Genomic DNA, 27,201 nt, shown 5'->3' with positions numbered 1-27,201 from the left:
TAGGCTTCAGTGAAATGTTGTGTTTATTTACTATTGTTATTAAAAACTAATTTTTGTATGTTTAGAGGAATATAGGCTGTTTTTGAAGGGTCTGATTAGAAGCTGAAAAGTATTTTGTATATGCATATTTTTAAGCAAACCTGAGAAGTGGGAGGAAAAACAGTGTTCTATTATGCATGATTATAATAATTTAAAGCAATATTTAAAAACAACATCACCCTTTCATTTTTATATTTGTGCTTTGTATTTCTATTTGTATAGATTTGCAATTAGGACTTTTTGTTTATTTATGTTACCCTATATAGAGAGCCATCTAAATTATGACAGACTGTCCATTTCTGCATTGCATTTCCTCTAAATAGGCAAAATAATTAAATATTTGTTTTGAGTCCCTGAATTAAATTACTATTTAATAATTCATTGGCACAGCCCTAGCTTTAACAGTTTCCAAATCTCCCATTATTTTGCTGTTTATTTCTATGAATGTTAGCATTTTAAAAGTGTCCTGATGCACATTGTATACATTTTGTATATGAATGCAAATGTTTAATGAAACTTCAAAAAAACAGTACTTTATTTTACTTAACAAAGTATTTTGGGAACCTTTCTAAATGCTGTATTATTGTACCGATCAATTAAATAGTAGGAAAATAAAAATATGGATATAATATATACTAAGTGCATACTTTTTCTGCAGACATTGATGATGCTCAAATCCTCCCACGTCCACCTCGCATCAGACATTTTTCACAGAGCGAAGAAACTCCTAGTGAAGTTTTTGATGCACTGAATGAGGAGCAGCCACTTCCAAGAAGTAGCAGCACATCTGATATACTGGAACCATTCACTGTTGAGCGAGTCAAAGGTGCAGTTCCTGTCATAGACGATTCATCCCATCATGCTCCAAGCTTACAGAGTTCCACAGAGGCCTCTTCAATATGTAGATCCACTGAAAGTCACATTACCGATACAAATAGCAGAGAGTCCTCTCTGGAAGTTGGGGATAGTATTTATGATCATCTTTGTCAGTTGGTAGGCCCAGTAGAACTTGCAGATGCAGCCTTTGAACAAAACGAGTATGTTGACCTTGAAGGTGAAGATGACCTTCTTTCATCTCTGAGAGAATATCTTAAAGAAAAAGAAGAATTTTTCAGTAGCATTGAGATAGATAAGCATGAGTCTTCTTGTCATGAATTTGTTGCAGGAATAAGTAGGAGTGATAACTTGCCATTGGATGAAGTAGAGTGTACAGACCAGACTGTTGCAAGTAGTACTGTTGTTGCAGAAAATATCAGTACAGAACTACAATTGGAACAAAATCAAACTGGCTTTATAAGTAATATTGCACCTACACAAGTAGATACTTCTACAAGAAACCAAGCTGATAAGGCTAAACAATTAAATACTGATAAACACACCCAAAATCTGCTTGATCCCAGGTCAAATGTCCCTATTGACAAGGAAAGGAAGAGATACTTGTACAGACAAATTGCCACTGATGTAGATGTATCTGTGGAAACAGTGTTAGCTGAAAAACATAAGAGTGCCCTCTTTAATGAAAAAATAACCAACACAAGTGTTATGCATGCAAAGAAAATACCACATAAAGCCTTAGTTAACCCTGAAATGCTTCAACTTACAGGCATGAGCAAAGTGACACCAACTAAGAGAAGCATATCCGAAACAGTAACTCATAAGGCTAAAATCATGAAAATAGCAACTAAAAAGCGAAACAGTGTCCATGTTACTTTTAGGCCATCTACTGAATGTGTTCAGTTTTATAATCCTCTAGAAAACAAAGAGGCCCCATGGAAAGCAAGACTGCGTAAACTCAGTGGTTTCAGTAGTGGGATCAATAGCAGCAGCAGCAGCAACAGCAATACAAGTACAAATACCAGCTCATCCTCTGGGGCTGTGCTGGTCAGACCTGGAATCTATAGGCACCTAGATGCAGTCAGTGCAACGTCTGCTAATAGTAAGCAGAATAAAGAATCAGGAGATGTTCCAGCATTCCCGCTGGAGAAGGAAAGTGTCGGAATAAATCAAATGTCTAATCGTAGCCCACCTAAACCATCAAGTCAGGAGTCGGGACAACAGCAGGGCTCCCTGGGTGGTGTGTATAAATCTGTTGTACATGCTCTTTCGAAGCCGAAGGCAAATGTTTCCCCACAGAGGCAGAACAGAGTGCCAGCAGAGGCTCCACTGAGGGATCTGTACAGTCATGTAATGGGCTATTTTGGAAAGAAAGCTGCAGGTGAGCACTAATACTGTGCAGCGCACAAAAGGAGAAAGGCAGCATCAGTTTGGCTTTATGCACCTAAAGCAAGCTGTTACAAAGCAATCAAAAGGCTTTGGGATGATCAGTGCTTTTTCTTGTTTGGTTTTGCATGCGCAATGGCCAGCTGAATTTTCCCCCCTAAGTGTAAACTATAAACATGCAAACTATAAATTACTAATTATCTTTTTTTAAAAAACATTTAATGAATCACTTTGCTGCTGAACACTTATGGTAGGGAAGAGGAAGAGACAGTAAATCTGCAAATAGATTGTATCTTTGCCATGCTTTTCCTGGCATACCCTGGAACCCAACCATTTAGATACAATTGGCATATATTTGGTTTCTAATAGAAACTGTAGGTGTGATATCTCTAGTACTTCTCCTTAGTTATCACTTACTCCTTAGTTATCACTTGTAGTTGAACTAATTGCAGATGCAATTAGGTTCCTCCTCCTCCTCCTCCTGAAAACAAAAAATTAAAACAGATGTCAACATTTCATGTTTGGATTACTTCATCATAACAGTCCAGTGTGGATTTTGACATTTTATTAGAGCAGTTTCAAAATATGCTTTAGCGCTTTCTTGGTGCATTCACTGAAATGGATGCTCCACTTTCATGGCAACATTTATCACTGCTTTCGTTTTCTGGAATCACAGAAGTGCATAAAGGAACCATGATAGTTCTTCTTGAGCTAACTGTGAGGCCTCTATGTACTAATAAAAATAGACAAGGCTGGCTGTCATTCTAATATCACCATCTTAGTTGACATGCTAAATAACTTTTAAAAAAATAATCAGAATTACATTCATTTTCAGCAGTGAGGTAGGATTTTGGTGTTTTTTTTGTTTTTTGTTTTTTCATACATTGTATGCTGGCATGATTAACAGAATGTTCTATAATGCATCCTGCATTGAGATGTTAATGCCATCTGAGGGCAGTCTTTGTTAGCATATCAACAAATTAGTCTATAACGCAACAAATTATTTCAGATTGATTTATTATATTTAGTGCATCTTCTTGTTGAAGATGTTTGACTTGAATATTAGGGATATTTAGAGAGGGTCTTTAAACTTTAATGCCTTGAAACTGTAATATCAAAATCAAATTTGTATTTCAGAGTAGCAACAAATTTACTCTTTTTTGGGAGAGACAATATTTAATTAACAAAAATAAAGCCAAACATTTGAAACCATCAAAGTTAAAATAACAAAATACAACAGGATGAGTAACAGTGTAATAATGCTTTGCAGTCTTGATCAGCAACTATATTCCGTTTTTTAACATAATTTTTCATTCTCAGTGCTGTATTTTGAATATGCAGTGAATATAATTCAGTCTACTCTAAATAATGCATATAATGTCAACCTACCTGTTTTCATTAGCACGTATTCTCATAGCTCTAGAGCATTATACATTCAGTGAGATGAAGGAGTGAAGTGAGCATTAACAACTTTAATAGTGCTTATCTGTAAGCTTTCTTGCTTTTTTCAAGGTTACACTGGAGATTGACTAACACTTGCTCAGTGGTGATGGGATGGGATGGTTTAATAGGTGGAAAAGCTGTACTAATTCTTATAACTAAATCTGTTTTTAAAGAACATATTTTAACTGCATGTTCAGTAAATAATTATTTGTATTATCTAACTTATTTTATAATGTTTTAAAAATATTTTTTGTTGAAAATGTTTTTTTACTATATACAGTCATTTATTTGCTTTTAGCCAATAGGGAGGATATGAGCCAAAAGCAGATCTCTCTTGGTAATGATAATGGCAGTAGTAATGCAAATATTCCTGACCTCATGGATGAGTTTATAGCTGAAAGACTACGCAGTGGTAGCTCTTTGGTAAGCTTTTAGCATTTTCTTTTATCTTAGAGTATCAGATACAATTATGATTATGATTGAGTTGCATAATTAATTTTAAATGCAAATGCTAATGGGCTGGGAAATAAATAGGGAGAACTAGAGATCCTGATTGAGGAAAACAAATGTGTTGTGATATAATGGAATCTTGATGATGTGATATTCATGATTGACACATAACAATAAAAAACTGCAACATATGCAAAAGGAACATCCCCACACAAAGAAGGGGGATGTTAAATTGTTCTGCAAAGAAAAGCATGCTTGCATAGAAATTCATGTACCATCAAATACTATTGAAAGTGTCTGGATTGGAAAAAAGATAGAAATGAAAGCGGTACTATCTTGTGGGTTTATTATAAGCAGCCTAGCAGTCAGAAGATATGGATGAAGATTTTTGCCATCAGATGACTAATCTTTCAAATATGGTAGCAATAATAGAGATATTTGAATATCTTTACCTATGATAGGAATCTATTAAGTCAGAGGTCTAACATAGGTTAGGTCTTATTTTCTCTCACTGAGATTTTTATTTATCAGAAGGTAGAGCAAAGAATAAGCTATCCCAAACTTACTCCATATGAACAGGGAGAAATTGATTGCAAAGCACTTTAAAGATGCTTTAGAAAAAGAAAAGAATTGTGTTAATTAATATGTGGCAGCAAACATGGAAAAATAGGAGCCATATAAAAAGGCCAGAATCGATTTATGCAGAACTCTTTAAGATGCTGAAGAGAAAAAGAAGTATGAAAAGAGGAACATAGAACTGTTGAAGGATACAAGCTATTAGCCCAAAATTGTAGTGATTGTGGGCTAAGTTTTAAATGAACAGGGACTTATGAGAGATACCAAAAGCAAACAAACAACTAACTATGGATTATATCATAAAAAAAAAAGAAAATCAAGGATCCTATAAGTCAGTTGTAAGCAGAAAGTGGTGAATTGATTGTGTGATAAGATGATAGAATCTCTTATCTCCTATTTTGCATCTGTCTTCTCTCAGAAGAGAATGGAATTCTCACTGATCATTTTTCTACCCACTGGAGAAAGGAAGAAATTGAGGCTTAGATACCTCAAACTACGTTAGCTAATTTAAATGAATTCAGACCTGCAATGGATTACATCCTAGAATACTGAAAAGGGCCAGCTGGACTTCTTTTGTTTTTGCTTGAAGATGTTTCATGTCTTATCCAAGAAGCTTCTTTGGATGATAGTTACTAGTTAGGATATTGTAAAAATGCCATATACATTATGTACTTGGATGTTAGCAAAGCTTTCAGCAACATGAAAGACAGAAATATGGGATGGCAAAGATCTGGCTTAGCTGAACTACATGTGAAAAAGATCTGGGTGTTCTTATTAACCACAGTTGAAACATGAGCCAGCAAAGAGGTGCAGCTTCTAGAAATGGGAAATGCTTCCATGAAGTGCATTAATAGGAGCATAGATTACCTCATGGAATTATGAATGATCCATTTAGACTACCATGTCCACTTCTGGGCTCTCTAGTTCAAAAAGGTAAATTCAAGAAAACGACAAGGGAACTGGAACCATTTTATTGTTGTGTGCCACCTAGCGTATCCTTTGGGGGGAAATGGGCAGCTATATAAATCTCATTAATGAATGAATTAACCATTCAGAAGTATTTTGATTGTGTTTAGCCTACAGAAAAGTTGATTGGGGGAAATATGATCATCTTTAACTATTTGAAAGGCTGTTACACAGAACAGTGAGTAGATTTAGATTACATTGCCTCAGACCAGAATAAGAACCTGTGGATTACAATTGCAAGGTAGGAAGTTCAGGCTACATGTCAAAAAGAATTTCCAGACAGTACTATTATCAGCCAGTGGAACACACTACCATATGTGGAGGTGAGTTCTCCTTTCCAACAGATGCTGGCTAGTTATCTCAGATATGTCTTAGTAGATCCTACGCTAAGCAGGGATGGGATAGATGACCCCTGAGGTTCCTTCCAGCTCTATAGGTTTATGAAAGAAAGTTCTTGTGGGGATGGCTTGGGATGCCGATGTCATAGTGTGTCAATTTTCCCTTCTTTAAAAACTGATAATTGTAAGATTCTTGTCATTTCTAACTATATTTTTTTCTTAAATTACCTGAAATATTATTTCAATTAGAATGTGGCAAGAAGAGGAAGCAGTCCAGGAAGCTTAGAAGTACCAAAAGATCTTCCTGATATACTGAACAAGCAGAATCAAATGCGTCCTGTTGATGATCCCGGTGTACCTTCTGAATGGACATCTCCTGCCAGTGCAGGCAGCAGTGACCTTGTCAGTTCTGACAGCCACTCTGATTCCTTCAGTGCTTTCCAGTATGATGGCCATAAATTTGAAAGCAAGTATATCCTCATTGAATCCTGTATACCATTATATAATAAGGAATTTTAAGGAGACATTATAATTGCCATTTGTGGTATCACTTCATGGGTAGGACATCTTTCAATCAAGTGAAAGCTTGTAACTGTGAAATGTGGAGGGGGGCAGAATTATTTTATTTTCTCTGCAGACTATCTCCTACATATCTATATTCCTATCACCCATGTTTCTGAAGAATGGCCTCAATCATCCAGAGCAGATGGGTAATATGTAGGGTGCTGCAGAGAGGGTAAATTGCTGATAACCATCTTCCCTTTTTCAGTTCATGTAAGCTGCTCCTTTATGAAAGTGTTTTCCATCAACGTAGCAATAGATTTGGGTGTAAATATAAATTTGAATAGGTTAATATCAGTAAATTAATTTTAAAAATCTGGAGTAAAATCCACAAGTAAGACCATTTGTATTAAAATGTACAGTTTCAGAGCAGGAATTTCAGTCTAATAGGTTTACCCTGCATATGGGTAATACACATTTAAACAGATATTTTAAATAGTGTTTTTTGTACTATATGAGTTTATTTGTTTTTCAATAACATTACTGGTAATGTTTCAAGCTACAGGATGCATATGGCATCCAATAAGACTTAGTAAATATTCAGCCAATAGAGAAAATGGTGTGAGCGTATCCTTGGATGTATACCTCTCTGAACGAACGCTCTCAGTCAGGAACAGAGATATAGCCCTTATTCTCTCCTGTCTACAACAGCATGAATTCACAATAATGAGTTCCTTGGGCTTATTTCATCAGAACCAATCCTCAAGAATTATCTTAGTTGGGGAAGGTCCTTATTTTTAGATGTACATATCTTAAATATATTCAGCATTTTGTAGTTGAAATGAAGTTCCCTTGAGAAGGTCTTATCTTGGGCCTTCTTTTTTATACTACTCTAAACCAGTGGTCACCAACCAGTGGGCCGGGGACCACTGAGAAAATTTTGGTGGTCCGCAGAGAAATGTCCCCCCAAAGCAATTAATCCAGGCTGCACAGGAACACAAGGCTGTGCCGGCCACATGGCCTGCTCACCCGCTGCCCCCACTTCGGACGAGCACACGCCTTACCTTGAATAGAGCCATGCGAGCTGGAACTGGAAGGTAAGACCAATAGCGGTGGAGGGTGGCTTGCTGAGGTTGGTGGGAAAGTTGGTCCCATATTCCAGAGCTGCAGTAGTCACGGGACTGGCCCTTTGGTCATCCCGGAGCAGCTGGCCTGCCATGGTGCAGTGGCCTGCCATGGACTGTAGCAGCTGCTCCAGGATGACCAAAGGGCCAGTCCTGTGACTACTGCAGCTCTGGAATATGGGACCGACCAGGGATGGGATTCAAAATGTTTAACAACTGGTTCTGTGGGTGTGGCTCAGGTGGTGGGCATGGCTTGGTGGTCATGTGACTGGGTGGACATGGCTTGGTGGTCATATTATTGGCTGGGTGTGCCAACTCAATATCACTCACATTGAGGCACGCATCACCTCGCCTGGCCTCTCATGACTGTGGGGATGTTGCAACAGTCGTAAGTGTGAAAAATGGTCACAAGTCATTTTTTTCAGTGCCTTTTTAACTTTAAATGGTCACTCCACACAAGCAGAGTACCAACAAAGGAAGGGAAAAAAACTCCAGAGAAGTTCCTGAGACAGGAAGTCTAGTCCTGCCAAGAATGTAATAAGGGTTAACGGAGAGGCAGTTTCTGTAAGCAACACCAGACTGTTTCCTTCCTGTCTTCCTTACAGGATTATGCCAGTAATTTCTTCTAACAACCGGTTCTCTGAACTGCTTAAAATGCTAACAACCGGTTCTAGCAAATAGGTGCGAACTGGTAGAATCCCACCCCTGGGACCGACTTTCCCACCAACGTCAACAAGCCACCTTCAGTCAAAATTCATATTAGTGGTCCGCGGGATTTAAAATTATGAGTTTGGTGCTCCCTGAGGTCCAAAAGGTTGGCGACCCCTGCTCTAAACACATTTATCCCCAGTGGCTAAACTTTCACAATCCTGCTTTTACACATAGATAAGCCTACTGCAAGGGAGCCAATCTGATGTAGTAGTTATGGCACTATGCTAGGAACCAGGAGATTAGGAATCCTAGTGCTCTTTTAGGCACTAAGCCGAATGACATTGGGCCAGTTGCTCTTTTCTCAGTCCTCAGAAGGAGGCAATGACAAAACACTTCAGGAAATAGAAACCCTGCAAGTAAGAGCACATTGCCAGAAAAGTTAGTCCCAGCTTATTGTTTTCCAGGAAAAATAAATGATTTCTAGAACTCAAATGAAACTTTTTTGGTTCCTTTGTCTACTCTTATATATACCGTATCTCCAAAAATAGATAACAGTTCTTTGGCAGTTATCCTTGACTGTACATCTTAATAACATTACAGCAAACATAAAACAAAAAGTAGCAATAGATTGTTTCTGTGAAAGCTTCAGTGTTGGCTGTTTTTATAATGGTAATGGCTGTGTTAGGTCTGAACAATGGCCTTTTTTATTTTTTAGATTTCAGTTTATGTCCTGAAGGTGGCACAACAACTTCTGCTGAATCTGATACAGGTTCCGGTCCTCAGCAGAGTGCTGAAGAACAAGAAGTGGCTAGTTTGACTACCCTACACATTGACTCTGAGACCAGCAGTCTCAATCAACAAGCACTATCTGCTGAAGCAGCTACAATTACAGGTGAATTGAGGGTGGGGGGGTAGCAAATTGTAGGTGCTTCTATCATCCTCCAATCCCATTGCTATCTCTATTTAGCTTTTAATATATTTTGTTTAACCATTTTCTAGATAGTCATTTTATTACAGCAAAATCAAAACAAATTCCAGAACCCTTAATGGTAACATATACATTACAATTTTGTGGATTAAAACCCACTTATCAGATGTTTAATGCTACCCCCATGGCAAATTAAGAGTGCCTAAACAGAACGAGAACAGTTTTCTAACCTTGCATATTATTAATTTGATTGAGAATTACTTGGACATGGAGGATACCATTCCAAATGAAGCAAGCTTTTCAGCATCCTGATGAGCTGCTGTAGTTCAGTCTTCCTATAGTCACCTACTCATTGGTAGGTGTATTCTGGTTCACAATTTAAAAAAATAATATATTTGCAACTCCCATGCCTAGAAAAATAGCCAGATCTTCAAGGATTTCTGAAAAGTGAACAGAGCTGGGGCCATGTTCATCTCAGTCAGCATGGTGCTCCAGAGCGCAGGCACCAGTATGGAAATGACACGCTTATGTCCTGCTAGATGACAATCCCTGTTTGGTGTGACCCAACAATATGTCCCTCCTACCTAACATCATGGGATGAGTAAAATACTATGGGACTAAGACAGTCCCTCAAATACTCCGACCTCATGCTGCGTAGGGCTTTATAGGTAGTAATAAGCACTTTCAGTTGCAAATTAGGAAGCAAATTAGGATGCAGTGTAGATCTTAAAACAAAGGTGCAATATGGGGAGAATGAGGCATATCTATATTTGCCCCTATTGCTGCATTCTGAATTAACTGAAGCTTCCGATATTTTTCAAGGAAAGCTCAATATAGAGTGCAGTAATCTATTGGAAGGTGGCCAAGCACGAATGATCATATGTAGTGCCTCGTGATCAGGAAAGGGTACAATTAAGGAATAGCATAAAGTAAAGCATGCCCTGGCCACAAGTGGTCAAGAGTCCCCAATGCATAAGAACCCACAAATTGCACAGCCATTCTATCTGTGATGGTATATCCCCATCTAGAACTAAGGACCCAGGATTCCCAAAATCCAAAACCACTCCATACAGCTAGGCTTGAGTTGAAATCTGTTTTCCCCACCCAGAACGCCCCCATTCCACTCCATAACCTCCAGGCACTGACAGAAGCATCAGTTGGTTGGCCTGGAGCAAAGATATACAGCTGAATATTGTCAGCTTATTGGTGACAGCTCTCTCTGTGCCATCAAATGACCTCACTCAAAGGCTTCATATAGATATTAAATAGACATAGCAAGAGTGTTGAGCCCTGAGGCACTCCAATCAAGAGGCTCTGTAAGACAGAATCTTCCCCTTTCCATAGCCCCCACATCAGTAGTAATTGGAACTGATCTAAGTGGAAGGAGGAGAATCAGCATAATACTATATATCAGCGTCTTAACTTTTAGAGACAATACAGAAGAATACAGAAGGCTTCTGATAAGATAAAGAGAATAAGAATTGATGCAATTCCCCATCCCATTCCCACTTAAAGCAGGGAGCAGCCCTAGGACACTCTAAGGTAAAAAAATAATAATCTGACCATGATAGTAGAATAATGGAAATCTTCTCCCAACTTCAGGTCCCACTGATATTGCTCAAAGAGGAAAACCAGATCCAAAGTATGACCAATACTGTATGTCAGGCCATCAGTTATTTGGATCAGGTCTGAAAATCCCAGGAGCACAACTTCAAGAGGGGAACTCCTCCCTCAGCACACATCTTTATCACCCGTGATCTTACTTGAACATTACCATAGTTTTATTTCTTTTTTTCTATATTTCTTTTGTTATTTTGTTTCTGTTAATTCTAGGAACTTTAAATGTACAGAAGTATAGAAAACTATCAGTGAAAAGTAAAATATAACTTTTATACTAGCTTAATTAAAATTTGTTAATTCAATATAATGAGTACCATCTTAAGATACTGTATTTTGGTAAATATTTACCTTTCATCACTACTAAGTACAGTATTACATCAGTGTTAAAAAGCATGTTGATGTGTTTACAAATCAGAATAAATATTATATAACTATTCATTTTATTCTGATAGCTAAAATTCTTTTACAGGTTCCGAAAGTGCTTCACCAGTTCAGTCTGCTCTTGGATCACGGTCCCAGACTCCATCACCTGCTACTTTGAGTGCAGATCACAATGAACAAAAGGACCTGCAATTGGATGAGAAGCTCCACCACTCTGTTTTACAGACACCGGATGATCTAGGCAATGCCTTAGATAGCAAACTTAAGACTACCTTTTCTTTCATTTCTTATTTAGTGCAGACTATTTTCAAAAAACTTGTATTTGGGGCCATTTTTTGAAGTTGTATCAATAATAAAGAGGCCTTTATTCTCTTAAATAAAGCAGATTTTTATTTTTAAGTTAATGATTGACTGAAGCTTTCTAACCCATTCATATATCTAATAAGTGTGTAAACTTAAGGTACTGTACAACAGTAGAATTATCTTTCCTATCATGAACTAACTGCCACGTGAAAATTACTTTGCTTACATTGACTGTCCTACTTCTCCAGCTTTCCTCCAGATTAGTGAGGCTAATAAATTGCCTATCCTATGTATGCTAATTTTAGCTAGAATAAACAGGACTATCTGGCCCTAAGGAAGCCTAAAATAGGAAGTTACTATGATTTCTAGGTAGTTCTTAGTGGATATAGCCTATAACTTTATATCTGGACATTTCCCAGCTATGCTGCTGCAAAATGTAGAAGGCAGTAGTTGCAGTGGGCATTAATGTAACATACCGTGGTTCAGGATATAATGCATACAATATGATTTTTGCATCAGATGAATGCCATAATGCACAAAACAGGTTTATATAATATTATGACAAATGAGAATGGAACAGTTAAGGAGAAAGCATGATCCAATGCTTACGCCTTGGCTTCAAGTTTGTTTTCTAGATAAATGCAACACATTTATTGTAAAAAGTTGGACTACATTTTAGGTGTGCACATAAATGCAGTGCCTTCATTTTTCTGAATTTGTTCTAAGGCTAGCGTTCCATAGAATTCTCAATTTGCTTTTTAAACTCCCTCTACCTCAAAACTCTTTTTGGAGGTAAAAAGAGGGGCTACACTAGGCAAATATTTGGGAAGACAATGCAAAGGAAAAAAATTAGTGTTCCTTTGTCCTTTTGTATTAGATTAAGCATTACTCCTGTCTAATCTAACAAATACTTGTACAAATTAAATTTCATAGTATATTTCTTTGCTTTGAATCTCTTCACAAAAAAGAACGGCTGCCTGATAATATGTGTTTTTCTCTTCCTATAGAAACCAGTGATTTTCCATCTGAATGTTGTAGTGTGATGGCAGGAGGAACCCTGACTGGCTGGCATGCAGATGTAGCGACTGTAATGTGGAGACGGATGCTAGGAATTTTAGGAGATGTCAATTGCATTATGGACCCTGAAATACATGCTCAGGTTTTTGATTACCTTTGTGAACTCTGGCAAAATCTTGCTAAGGTATGGAGAGAATCTCAAATTGAAAATACTTTAGAAGAATTATTTTGACAATATCTTACTCATATAAATGTTTGTTATACTTTGTAATATTTTCAGATTAGAGATAATCTTGGAATTTCAATTGATAATGTGATATCACCATCTCCACCAGTCTTAATTCCTCCGTTGAGAATTCTTACTCCATGGCTTTTTAAGGTAATTTTAATTAACATTTGTTTTTGTTTTTTAAATGATGCAATAAAACTTGTTAATATTTTGACTTTCCTTTTTAATGTTAGGCAACCATGTTGAGTGACAAGTACAAACAAGGCAAATTGCATGCTTATAAGCTCATTTGTAATACAATGAAGCGAAGACAAGATGTTTCTCCAAACAGGGACTTTTTAACTCATTTTTACAATATAATGCATTGTGGACTGCTTCACGTTGATCAGGTAAGGCTTTCTACCTTACCTTACCTTCCTAACAAAAAATCCAATTTCCTTTTTTACGGAGTTTACAGGGAGTCATTATCCCTGTAATTAAGGCATCCATAAAAAGTCTTTTTGTTGGTTACGTAATGTTCAAATACTATTTGGCTCCTGCTGCTGAAAATATATTCTACTTCTCCACCAACTTATTTTTGCAGGTTTATGTTTCAGGGGAAGCTCAGAAAAAATAGATATCTTTTTCAGGATATATCCTTGTCATTTTCTATATTATTTAGAAATCACCAATTTTTTAAACAAATCCTAGATTTGTTTGAGAACACATTTTGGGAAAAAAACAGTTTAGATTAGTTTTCTTGACACTGGACACGCTGAGGACATTGTCCACTATTATACAGACTTAAACTTGAACATCAGGGCTTTCCCTTGTTCTTCCGACTCAATACATCTGTTTGCATGCTCCAAATCTACTCCACAGTGCTCTCCCAATTTTCTGAAAAGATCTCCAGTTGTTTAGAGAAATGGAAATGAGAAGAGGAATCTATTATACTGGTGGATGCCATCCAATTACCAGACAAAAAAATGAAGTTATTTTAGGTGTGCTATTTTGAATTGCATATGTGATTTCTATATCAGAAAAAGAAGTTTGTGTATAAAAGAATTAGATGATGGGGAGAAATACTCTAGACAAATATTCTTATTGATGTTTCATTGCCTATATTAAAGAGTTTTTTAAAACCAAAGATTATATTTAATTGGTTGAGTTGCATCTACAGTATAAAACAGTAACGCTATAAACAACTTTGTCTGAAATAACTGCTTTATATTTGTAAAAGTGTTCTAGGCAATCTGCTCAGAATTTGACTGACAAATATCTCGTACATACTGTTTCTATTTCTTGCTAAACAATCTAATTACCATTTTATAACAGTTCTGGTAAAGTTGTATTTTCAGCATAATTGCCAAGAATTTATCATACTGCTGAATAAGATGTCTTCCCAGAAATCTAAGGGTCATTAGCAAAAATGAAACACTGGTTCCTGTAATATTCTTCAGACCTCATCTTGTTTTAAAGAGTTATAAGAGACTTTATATTTCAAAAATAAATTGTGCTTTTATATATTTTATATAACATGATATTACATCCATATTACTAACTAAACATCATTTATAGGTAAAGTTTTAAATTTATTTTTGCTATACATGGTTGGAAAAATGTTGACTTATCCTTAAAATATATTCAGCATCATTAAAATGATTTCATGAACAAAAAAATTAAATTCCAATTTGAGCCTTCTATTTTTTTTTTCTTATTTAGTGAATTATATATTTTGAAAGACTATTTTAGTGGGACAACATAATTTTATCTAGAATAAGATGTTGTTGCTTGTTGGAGAACCAAACACAGATTTGTCTAAATTTTAACTGGCAGTCTATCTATTAACGAGATGGAAAAGTAAACAAATTCTTAGTGACTAAAATCAATGCAGAGCAAGATTTTGGAATCCTAAACCAGCATATGTTGAAAAACATGAGCAAAGGAGATATTAGTTAAGGTGGTAAAATCAATACCACTCAGTGCCAACTATACTTTTAAGGTATTTTTTGCTGGTTTCCAGCATTTTAGTTGGTATGGAAGAATGGGTTTATGCTTGGGACCTTGCTTTTTTGCTTAATGACTGTAGTTTCTTTTAACAAACCCCACAAAAAATGATATAAAATCGGGTCTGGCCACAATGTCTTTTACGACTATAATCACTTACAACCAGAAATCCAGTTCCCATTGTGGTTGCAAGCCAAGAATAGCCATTACGTTGTCAGACTGGCAATACTTGGTTTGTGAGTGTACTTAAGTTGTCCTATGCTTTCTCTATCCTCTAGGACAGGGGTGTCAAACTCATGTCATCACAGCGGCATCACATGACATATCGGGACTTTTTCCCCCTTCGCTAAACTGGGCATGGACTTGGCCAGCATGTGACCCATCCGGCTCACGGGACAGGAGTTTGACAACCTTGCTCTAAGATGTTTTGTAACCTTTTTTCAATTTCAGTTGATTCACCCAAATCTGTGATATCTTTGAAAACAAGGCAACTTAAAACAGATCATGAAATTGTATTTAGTGAACCAATAATTACAATAGATCATAATTTGGATGATATACACACAGTCCTCAATGAATGATTGCCTTATTTAGCAGCTGTTCACAGTTACAACAATAATAACATAACTTTGCGACCAGTGCTCACATTTACAACCTTTGCAGGTCTGTAAAGCAAAGAAAACTGAAATAAGACCATGGATGCTGTCAGTTTCACTTAGCAACTGCTTCATTTAACAAACAAGTTACCAGTCCCAATTGTGGTCACTAAATGGGGACTATTTATATTAAAGTATGGCTAATGTGAAACATTTTTTTTAAAAAAACTTAAGTTCATTTCATTCTGATACTTCCCTGTATTTTATGTCTAACACATTATCTACAGTTTCCTTGATAGACAGTCTGAATCTTGTGTTTCTTTTCCTCCAAGGACATTGTCAATACAATCATAAAGCACTGTTCTCCACAATTTTTTTCCCTTGGTTTGCCTGGTGCTACCATGCTGATAATGGATTTCATTGTAGCTGCTGGCAGAGTAGCAGCATCGTCTTTTCTCAATGTAAGAAAATATTAATTTTTCTATAACAATAAGGGTTATAGTAAGTTGCAAAGTTTATTAGTTAAAATTCTCCGTAGCAAGAAGCTTGTAACACTATCGGCAACGTAGTATATTATGTAAAAAGTAATTACATAATGCTTTGATTATAATATGAAATATTCAATATGTACAGCTGATTATGCCTTCTGCAATAAAGTTGCTGAATTATTTTATGAGTTAGGCTGCCTTTTAATTTAAACTGGCAAACAGTTTTTTTTTACAAAACAATGTTTTCTAAAATGAGGTATGCAGTGCAAGAGATGGTAGATGGAGAGCTAAGAATATTAAACAACAAAGCAGAAGGGACTAGGGGAAGATAATGTAATGAAATTAATATAAAAAGTAAATGCTCTTATTCAACTTTGTTTGTGATTAAATACTAACTCAAATGTTACTAACATCATATTGTTATTTATTACTCAGGCACCAAGAGTAGAAGCACAAGTTCTCTTAGGCTCTCTGGTGTGTTTTCCCAATTTATATTGTGAATTATCAGCATTGCATCCAAACACTCCTGATATTGTTGTGTCTCAGTTTACAGAAGTAAAGGTAGGTTTTGAAATCTGTGTGCTATTTTTATATCTTCTGCAGTATAAATTAACTTTTGTGGCTATGTAGCTACTTAACGATGACACAACAGCATATGAAAAATGCTGCTGGGATACAGGCTATTTATGTTACATTTTCTAGTATATGGTGCCAGTTCTTAAACCAAAATTGAGTAGTCCCTTTCCATTGTCACTTCTCAGAGACCAGTATTTAAAGCACATTCTTTGGATTCAAAGATTTAGCATTAGTAACTGTGATAGCCTAATTCTCTGTAAACCTATCCAGCCCTTTAAAAAAAAAAACTATATTACTTGTCATTACCAATATAGCAGACAGAACTGCTGGCAGCAAAATCCACAGTTTAAAATATCCATTGAGAGAAAAAGTACTTCCTTCTATCCATCCTCCCTGCATAGTTTCAGAAGATGATATTAAGTTCTAATATTGTATGAGAGAGAAATAAATCCCTCTATGAGTTATGTATGCCATGCATTAGTTATATTTATCAAGAACTACTTTTGTTTCAAGCAAAAAAGCCTCAATTTCAGTGGTCTCATAGTGGAGTAAGTTGAAGTCTGTTTTATTAGACTGATTCCACTTATTTTGTTCCTTCAGGATAGGAATAGGATTTTGATATCCTTTAATCCTGAGCCTTAGGTGGTCAGAGCCAAACATCCTGCTTTCTAATTTTCCAAGAATTGGAATAAAGAAAGGAGTCCTGGGCAGAAAAGCTTAGACTTTATCTTCTGGAAATATAGCTTTTTCAAGTTCATCTTCATTGCCATTTGGGAAATGGCTACCGTTTAACATTAATGTCTTGTAGTCCTGCGCAACTAAGAAAAAAGATAATTATGCAGATGCAGTTTGTCAGAATTAGCTAACACCATGGGTCAAGCAATTTCCAGGTATAAAATTGTTAAAGTTAAAGAGGAAAATAGAAAGAATAGGCATCTTTCCTTAATTGTGCTGTTCATTGAAGTTCCCAGACAATGCAGTTGAATCCCTCATGTTTCTTTTAGCTTTTCATCGAGGTCACTTCTCCAGGAAAAAAAAAAGGAAACTAATTGAAATTCCTTTAAAAAGGTGTCTAGGGCAGGGATTCCCAAACTTTTTGACCCCATGTGCACATTTTGAATTTGTATAGATGTGGATACTCTTTTAAAATGAATGACATGAGGAGCATAGTCAGTCATAACACATTCATAAATCAGAAAGTATCATTTTTCAGATTGTTTCTAATTGTTTTTAGTTTCTTACCCTGCCGTCCACCACTTTAATATGCCTTTTACTTCTTTAAAATATAAATGAGTATACTTCCACTATAGCCACTATGGGATATTTATATGACCAAGAGGCATTTTTGGATATTATAATGACTGAGGTGGCCTTCCCCCCCCCCCCCATCATAACAGCTTTCCATTTTCTTAATTAAAATATCTTTTAAAAAAAACAAAAGGACAGGTAACTTACCCTCTGGTAGGTATCAAGGAACAATTTCTAAGAAATATCATGGAAATTAATTAGCTGCCAAAACAGACATATATATAGCCTCCCCTCCCCCTTCCCTCTATTAGTTTGGTATAGTTGTGAAAAATACATCTGAATATTAAGCTATGGATAGCAATGACTTATTAAATGAAACTAGTTTTATATATCATATTTATTGATCATGTTTCTGCTGTCAGCGTACCAAAATTAAGATTAATCATAAAAAATGTTAGCATTTATTATCTCAAGTTATTTATATGACTATTGAGTATAGATTATTGTGTTAAAATTATTTAAATAAAATAAAATTAAAATTAAATTATTGTGGTAATTTTTCCCATGCAAGCAAGAATTTGAAGGCTTTACTCTCGTCCTCTTCCTCACTACTAGAGAAGCAATTCCAGAAGTAACTCATTCCAGCTTAAAAGAAAATATTTTAAAATTAGTTTTAAAGAAGAAAGGTATTAGCTTGGGTGGGGGGATATTATATGAGGAAACAAATAGACAGTGAAAGCATATATGGAGTTTCTCAATTATCCAGGTCATGGTTGTCCCAAAGCTGCTTTTCAAAAGGCAACTGGACTTTGGAGAAACAAAACTTCACAAACCCATGGCATGATATAGGAGAACACATCCTTGAGGACAAGATTCAGAAGTCCATCTGCATTTGTAAGATAAAAGCCATCTATGTTAAAATTGAACAGCCCTCTCTCAACTGAGGGGGAGGGATATAATATCTCCTGTCTACAACACAGTCCTTTCAGCAGTCCCACACCCATTTGCACTCTGATTCAGGTGATCCTGAGGATACAGATAAACCCCCAAAGTAGCCTCAATGATCCTCAGAGAGCTAATGACTTTCAGAGTGCTAATGACCAGATGATTGCAAGGAATATAAATCCTTCCATTCTCCACCATTCAGTCAGAACTGAAGAAGCTTCTTGGATGAGAAGCGAAATGTTTTCAAGGAAAAGGACTAAGAAAGTCTAGTTGTCTTTTAAAAAGTACTCTTGGGATAGAGAGTGTATCTGACTGGATGACTCAAATTGTCTGCATACATACCTAGCTGAAAGACTTGAAAATATAAATCAATGTTCCATTTTCGATATTTGTAAATTACTGAATTTTTAAATATTGCATTACGTGGTTTAGAGATAACTTATCTTGAATATTTTTACTTTAGGAGCTGGTTATCAAAACAATATTAAGTTCTGCAAAGGAGGAGCCATCAGGACCTGCAAGGTATGGATAAACAAGGAATGTTCCAAAGCATTTTGTGAATTGGTTAATTCAGGTACTTGGTTAAATTTTTAAATAATATATCATGAAATATTTTTTAACATTTCTTAAAATTTTAGTAGCAATAATACATACTTTAAAAGTTGTAGCAGAATATTTAGTGAAGGAAATACCAATATACAGTGAATATATGTTGACATTTGCTTTACTAAATATTCTGCCACAATGTTTTAATTTTTGTTTAAATGTATCCGAAATAACCTTTTACAAATAGTAAGCACAATCCATTGAATCAGAACAGCTAGTTTCTCCTTTTAAAGGATTTGTGTAACCATAGGAACAGAACAAATGTTTAGCATGTTAATGAGATAACTTGTGACAATACCCTTCACCTGATATGTTGATAGAAACTTTTCTTGATCAAAGAGTCTTTACTTAAATTGGAAGACATATCAGGGCATAAGATCTAACTGTGTCTATGAAAACATGATATATCACATGTTAAATTTATATTTACAAAGAAATAAAGAGAGCTAAATAGCTTGAAATAAATCTATACTAGTTTCCCTTTATTTCTTTGTCGGTAAATATAAATTTCATGCAAAAATAGTTTGTCACAAAAGCAACTGCCTGCGAAGGCTCCTGGATTGGGGCTGAAAGGCAAAAACAGAAGCAGTATGCTCCATCCCATATTTGTGTAGACCAGGTTGCCCTGATAAAAAACACATAATATATCACAATATTTCACTCCTTTATATTATCAGATATAGTTAGTTTAATATAAATCTGTAACTTGTTTTGTAGATGTGTTGCTATTTGTAGCCTTGGCATTTGGATCTGTGAAGAACTAGTACATGAAACCCATCATCCTCAGATCAAGGAAGCTCTGAATGTAATCTGTGCTTCATTGAAAGTAAGTATGTAATCATTAGAACACGACAACTAAACTGAGATATGACATTGTTTTTATTATTTTTATTCTTTATGGGCGGTTTTTAGTCTATTTTAGGCATATATTTCAAATGTGTAGCCTATTGAAGCTTTTTCATACAGCTTACAACTTCTCACGAACTTAATGCTTTGTAGCCAGAGCCTGTCTACTTTGTTGCCTTCTTCTATGCATGGATGGATGGTATGCTGCAATGTGTGCCCATAACAGCTCAAAAATTTAAGGTTCTGCCAGAACCCAAGTCCTATCGGAGTGGCTTTGCAAACCCTGTTCTCTGCCACTACCATTCTGCCTTGCTGCTTTGTCTCATACGTAGGCAGTGCACCAACAGCTGATAGCTGTGCAAGCCGATAGAGGAAACATTGCTGGTGGGATTGTTGTTTGTCTATGCTAGTTGGCACTAATGCATAAATAGGTGATAACTGTGACAACAGACCATCAGAGGTTGAATTCATGGAAGTGGAATATTTTACTGTTTTAAAACAGGCAACCTGTTTGTTTTTACTAATCATCAATAATTCTATTTTAATTAAATTTTAGTTAGTCATAAATAATAATGCATTAATTTAATTGTCTATGGAAATTGTCAGTCAACCAAATCATGGTTGTCCCAAAGATACTTTTTCAAAAGGTGACTGGACTTTCTTTGTTTTTCCTTGAAGACATTTTGCTTCTCATTCAAGAGCTTCTTCACTTCTGAAGAGAACCAGCCTGAGAACTGAAAAAGTTTCTTGGGTGAGAAGCAAAATGTTTTCAATGAAAAACAGTTGCCTTTTGAAAGAGCACCTTTGGGATGTTGATTTAATTATTTTTTTATTAATTAAGAATTAACAAATGTTACTTGCATCTTTGCATATGTATGAATTCAGGCTACTGATCACTGTGTTTTATGTTATGTGACTCTATATATTTGAGTTTGAAATCCCTGATTTAGTCTAAATAACACTTTGCATAAATTGTTGTGCTTTGATAGTTTCAAAAAATTGAATTTTAAATTAAAAATAGAGCATAATTTTAAACCAGTATCTACAGTGAGAGAAAATAATTGAGATATATCCTCTTTGTACAGTTTGGAAATTCAATGTAAAGCTCAAAAACAGTTTGTGGGAAACAATTCTTGGGATTTATTTGGAACATATATTATTAAAAGATCATTGGTTCATTTTCTAGTGAAGAAATATTAATAAGTATAAATACCAAATGCTTTGTAACTTGTCAGTTTTATTGACAGGCTATGTGCACTGTTAGAATGAAATGGCAGTTGACAAATGAAAATTGCAGGCTTCTAACAGATGAACACACTTTCTGAACTCCAACCCAGGTGTTCTGTCAAAATAGAGGGAGCCTTTATTTCTTCAAGACAGCGTGAAGTCACAACTTTTGTGATTCAATCGTATTGAAAACCTGGGCAAAAGGATCTAGCCACTCCTATCAACTGCTGCAATTATCAGCTGGGTTGCACACTGCTCCAAAATAACATGTCTTTTAAGTGGGTAGAAAGCCTTACTATGCTGCAGAAAATATCATTCAAACAATTTTTAAGCAATAGGTGAACTCTGTTGAAATTTGATACTTGAGAAAACACAAGGTCACATGAATCACTCTGGATTCTTAACTGCAATTTAACCCAAAAGTGATTTTTTGTCAAAAGGCAAGTTGACTTTCTGGGGTTTTTTTCCCCTTTGAAAATGTTTCACTTCTCATCCAAGAAGTTTCTTCGGTTCTAATGGTCTGATGGGGAATGGAAGATTTTAAATAAATCCTTATATAAATACTCCCATTCCTCATCCAGACTGAAAGAAGCACCTTTGAGACAACCATGAATTGAATGATTGAGAATCTCCATAGACAACTACAATTTGAGTTACTGTATAGAAAATTGTAATAGAAAAGTATATGAGAGCCAGTTTGGTATAGTGGTTAAGGCATCAGGCTAGAAACCAAGTGACTTGTGAGGTCTAATGCCACCTTAGGCACAAAGCCATCTGGATGACTTTGGACCAGTTATTCTCTCTCAGTCCTAGGAAGGAGGCAATGGCAAACCACTTCTGAAAACCCTTGCCAAGAAAACTACAGGAACTTATCTAGGCAGTTGCCAGGAGTCCAAAACTGTCGCCAACCACCAATGCTTTTTTAATGTACAGTTGACCCCATCCAAAATTAAAGCCTGAGATATGTAAAACCAAGAACGAGAAATTATGGCTGAATTTTCAAAACAGGTTCCAGAAAATATAAGGGTACTTTTATGATTGAATTAAATATACACATTTTATAAATAAATGCTGTTATGCTAGTGATGCATCACATGGAGTTAGCAAACTTGTCTTCTATTAGGATAAATATATAACAATATTTGATAGAATGAAAAAAAATGAGTTTAAACTAATATTTGAGGGAATCCCTTGGAACTCTTTAAGCCAGGGTCCCCAACTTGTGGGCCGTGGCCTCTTGGCCACCATGCATACACCTGTGCGCGCATGCACATTTCCCACTCATGCTAACATTGCTGTGAGCGCCCCATGGGCCCTAGTGTCAGTGTGAGCGCAACGCAGGTGCTACAGTTGCCATGAGTGCTGTGTGGGCGTACTGTTGTTGTGACAGCTGCACGGGCACTACTGTTGCCACAAGCATCACGCATGCATTCGAGGCCCTGTTCACACACATGCATGTGTGCATAAAGGTGCCACCCCACCCTGTCTGGGCCACCAACCCAGAAAGGTTGGGGACTCTGCTTTAAGCAGAAACTGAAAATCCATCTAAATTTTTATTGACTCAAAAATTCCTATATCAAGCAACAGCTGGATTTTGAAAGCCTAAAAGTCTTCCATTTTGTGAATCAAAGGTTCAATGTAGAGTATCCAATTACTCTCAGAACATAGAATGAACCTTCTTGGGTCCAACCTTAGATATTGTATGTAAAAATATTGAACTAGTTGCATTTGAGACGCTCCAACCTGAACTGGAGGAAGTAGACCATTCACTTCACAGCAACCAATACTTAAAGTGTGTTATCAGTGATTCAGAAGATTACAGCCACACTTTTAAGTAATATGAATTGATTGTTGTTACCTTACTTAAATTTCACAGTTCAGCTATGCCTTGTAAAAAACAATTATTTCTGTCCATTGGCCCTAAATCTTCCTGTGTTTAATTTCAGTGGATGAGCTCAGGTTTTAGCATTATGGGTGAAAAAAGAAAGTGTAGTCTCTGTCCACTTTATTTATACTAGGCATGATTTTATATGGCTTTGGACCTTCACTTGCTTTTATTCCAAGCTAAATAACCTTAGCTGCTATAGTATTTCCTCGTAGGGCAAACTACTCCAACATCCTAATATTTTTGTAACTTTTTCATTCTTTCTAGCTCTGTATAATTCTATTTAGGATTCAGTGGTACACACTATACCCAGTGACATCGTACCCTGGATTTGTATGAGAATATTATTATTTTTTCATAATGATTATAATTCTATCTCTAATTATTCCAAGCACTGAAATAACCTTTTTAATAGCAGCTACAAAATGAGCTGACATTTCCATTGAGATATCCACAGGGGTGGGATTCTACCAGTTCGCACCTATTTGCTAGAACCGGTTGTTAACATTCTAAGCAGTTCAGAGAACCGGTTGTTAAAAGAACTTACTAGCCTAATCCTGTAAAGAAGGCAGGAAGGAAACATTCTGGTGTTGCTTACAGAAACTGCCTCTCCGTTAACCCTTATTACATTCTTGGCAGGACTAGACTTCCTGTCTCAGGAACATCTCTGGAGTTTTTTCCCCTCCTTTGCTGGTACTTTGCTTGTGTGGAGTGATCATTCAAAGTTACAATGGCACTGAAAAAAGTGACTTGTGACCATTTTTCACACTTACAACTCAGTCATGAGAGGCCAGGTGAGGAGATGCATGCCTCGATGTGAGTGATATTGAGTTGGCCACACCCAGCCAATAACATGACCACCAAGCCATGTCCACCCAGTCACATGACCACCAAGCCACGCCCACCACCTAAGCCTTGCCCACAGAACCGATTGTTAAAAATTTTTAATCCCACCCCTGGATATCCACTATGACTTCCCAGATCTATCACTGCCAGCTCAGATTTATTAATGTATAGGCAACATTTAGGATTTTGTTTGTTTGTTTCTTTTGTCAAATTCCTTTTTTTTTTCATTTATTTACATTTAAATGCATTTCCCATTTTTTGTTCCCTTAATTTGCACAGATTCTTGTGGAGGTTTTTTTTAATCCCTTATTGATTTTATTATCCTGAACAGTTTGATAAACAATCAGATCATTCATGTACAAGTTAAAATCACTGGTTCCAAAATGCATCCCTGAAGGACTCAATTTTGCATGTCTCCCCAATATAACAATTATTCATATATTTTTACATTTTATTTCTTGTTTTAATCAGTTTCAGTACCTTCTTAACTAATTCTTGAATCAAAGCATTGGTGTTATAATATTGAAATAGCTGCCTCCAATAGCATAATGAACCATTGCATTTTTCTCCAGTTGGAGTTTACAAAGAGTCTTAAAGGGAAACCATCAGTAGATTGAATTACAATAATCCAAATTCAAGTACTTCCCATTGTAATTATTGCACTGTGATTTATATATATGTGTGTGTGTGTGTGTGTGTGTGTATTTGTTTTCTTAAGTTTTCACGGGTATCTATATGTATGGTATTCAGCTTTGTTCGGATATTTTCCCACATCGTTATAGTTGTGCTTTTAAAGTTGTAGCGACGTTTCGGCAGAATCTCATCTGCCATCATCAGGCTTCTGTATTGTGTTCATCTGTGAGTCAGGCTTTCACAACCGTTTCTGTTTTAAATTTGGTGCTAGCCTACTGCTGTGTTAGAATGGTTATTTGGCCCCATGGAAAAGAAAACCTAAACAATTTCCTAACACACCTAAACAGCACACACCCCAAAATCATGGAAACGGAAACAAACATACAACTACCATTCCTAGATGTACTAATCTACAAAAAAAACAGAAGGCACACTAGGACACACCATATACCTGAAGAAAACACACACCAAACGCTACCTCAATGCCCAATCCCACCACCACCCACCACAGATAAACTCCGTGGCCAAAACACTAATTGCCAGAACCAAACACCTGGCAGAGAAGACACACATAAAGACTGAACTATGCACCCTGAATAAAGTACTGACAGCCAACGGCTTCCACAAAAGCAGAATCACAGGCCTGATCCACAAAAACACACTGAGACATAATGGAGACGTAGAAGATGAACAGACCTATGGAACAGCTGTCCTGCCCTACATAAGAGGTACTACAGAAAAAATCAGTATGATACTATACAGGCATCACATCAAGACTGCCTTCAAAACAGACAGAAATATAGCAGCCATCCTAAGAAACCCCAAAGATGAAATTGACCTGGAAAACCAAGGCATATACGAAGTCCCCTGTGCATCATGCCCGGCCACATACATTGGACAGACCAATAGAAGAATAAGTACCCACCTGGATGAACACAAAAATGCAGTAAAAAAAGCTGGAACACACTTCCTCACTAGTCCAACACATGAAAGCCACAAGTCATAGCATCAACTTCAATGGCACCAAAACCCTAGCCACAATATAAAATCCCAGCTACAGAATTATCAGAGAAGCCATAGAGATTGGAAAAAGACCTGAAAGCATGAATAGAAGAGATGACTCCACCAGATTGTCAATTATGAAAGCCTGCACTCACAAGCAAAAAAATCTCCACACCACAAGCCAAGCAAACACCTGGGAACAAACAGACCCCCGGATACCTCCAGCTAAAACACACCCCAACCAGGCACCCAGATGAAACCTAGCTTCCTAATAAATGATAGCCGTCCTTTTACTTGAAGCCAAGCTACATTAAAAGCCTCCAATACAGGAAACACAATGTTGTCAGCCAATCAAGACAAAAAAAATGCTACAAAACAGACAGAAGATATTAGAAACACCAAGCAAGCAGAACACAGCAATCTCCAAGACCAATAAACACAGACCAAGACTCCCAACCAATCAGGATGAAGAAAAAAACCATTTTGGCATAGCGTAGGCTAGCACCAAATTTAAAACAGAAACGGTTGTGAAAGCCTGACTCACAGACGAACACAATACAGAAGCCTGATGATGGCAGATGAGATTCTGCCAAAACGTCGCTACAACTTTAAAAGCACAACTACAATGATGTGGGAAAATACCCGAACAAAGCTGAATACCATAGATAGATAGATAGATAGATAGATAGATAGATAGATAGATAGATAGATAGATAGATAGATAGATAGACAGACAGACAGACAGACAGACAGACAGACAGACAGACAGACAGACAGACGGTATTCAGCTTTGTTTGGGTATTTTCCCACGTCATTGTAGTTGTGCTTTTAAAGTTTTAGCAACATTTCGGCAGAATCTCATCTGCCATCAGGTGTGTTTGAGTCTTTTCCCGTGTAAGATTAAGAGTATCTTGGCGACGTTTCGGCAAGGTCCCACTCGCCATCCTCAGGCTGGTGCTTTTGACTTCGTGCCAGTGAAAACATATTATTTTTTATTTATATACACACACACACACGCATGTTTTCGTACATTTTCACGGGTACAGGTATGCAGGTCTAATTATAGTAACATTTATTTTGTCATTTATTATTTATTTACATTTGTATGTGCATTGAGAACTTATGCACCGGAGACAAATTCCTTATGTGTTCAATCATACCTGGCCAATAAAGAATTCTATTCTATTCCAATAGCACTTACATACCACTTCACAGTGTTTTACAGCCCTCACTAAGCGGTTTACAGAATCAAAATATTGCCCCAAACAATCTGGGTCCTCATTTTACTGATCTTAGGAGGATGGAAGGCTGAGTCAACCTTGAGCCAGTGAGAATCAAACTGACAGCAGTCAGCAGAATTAGCATGCAATACTGTATTCTAATAATGTGCCACCACAGGTCATCCTACTCTGTTCTGTTCTAAATGTTTTCATTAGCTGATTTTTTTTTCTTGTACATAACAGGGGTGTGGAACTTTTCTTTTAAAAAGATACCCATGTTAACATAACTAAACCTTTTCTCAGTGTGCATA

At 36.5% G+C, this 27,201-nt stretch overlaps 1 protein-coding gene across 8 annotated transcripts in view; it reads left to right on the top strand.

The window, feature by feature from the left end:
- RALGAPA1 (Ral GTPase activating protein catalytic subunit alpha 1) overlaps positions 1-27,201 on the top strand; it is a 126,264-nt gene that overhangs the window by 48,717 nt on the left and 50,346 nt on the right. For 5 of the 8 annotated variants that reach the window (XR_015741081.1, XM_026711162.2, XM_087921909.1 and 2 more), the window contains 12 exons: positions 698-2,254; positions 4,001-4,125; positions 6,282-6,498; positions 9,024-9,200; positions 11,326-11,478; positions 12,548-12,741; positions 12,838-12,936; positions 13,020-13,175; positions 15,701-15,829; positions 16,292-16,417; positions 19,089-19,147; positions 19,949-20,057. Coding sequence is in view for 7 of the 8 variants with exons in the window: in XM_026711162.2 (XP_026566947.1) it covers positions 698-2,254; positions 4,001-4,125; positions 6,282-6,498; positions 9,024-9,200; positions 11,326-11,478; positions 12,548-12,741; positions 12,838-12,936; positions 13,020-13,175; positions 15,701-15,829; positions 16,292-16,417; positions 19,089-19,147; positions 19,949-20,057 (3,101 nt within the window). In the remaining variant the exon portion in view is untranslated. The remainder of the gene's footprint in view (positions 1-697; positions 2,255-4,000; positions 4,126-6,281; positions 6,499-9,023; positions 9,201-11,325; positions 11,479-12,547; positions 12,742-12,837; positions 12,937-13,019; positions 13,176-15,700; positions 15,830-16,291; positions 16,418-19,088; positions 19,148-19,948; positions 20,058-27,201) is intronic. The other 3 variants (XM_026711188.2, XM_087921912.1, XM_087921913.1) reach the window with 1 other exon arrangement.

Source organism: Pseudonaja textilis, chromosome 1 (genome assembly GCF_049901715.1).
Source record: "Pseudonaja textilis isolate UNSWEBS1 chromosome 1, rPseTex1.2, whole genome shotgun sequence".
In the NCBI taxonomy this organism is placed as follows: domain Eukaryota; kingdom Metazoa; phylum Chordata; class Lepidosauria; order Squamata; family Elapidae; genus Pseudonaja; species Pseudonaja textilis.
Note: the sequence above shows the minus strand (reverse complement) of the source record. Positions and strands in the feature narration are given on the sequence as shown.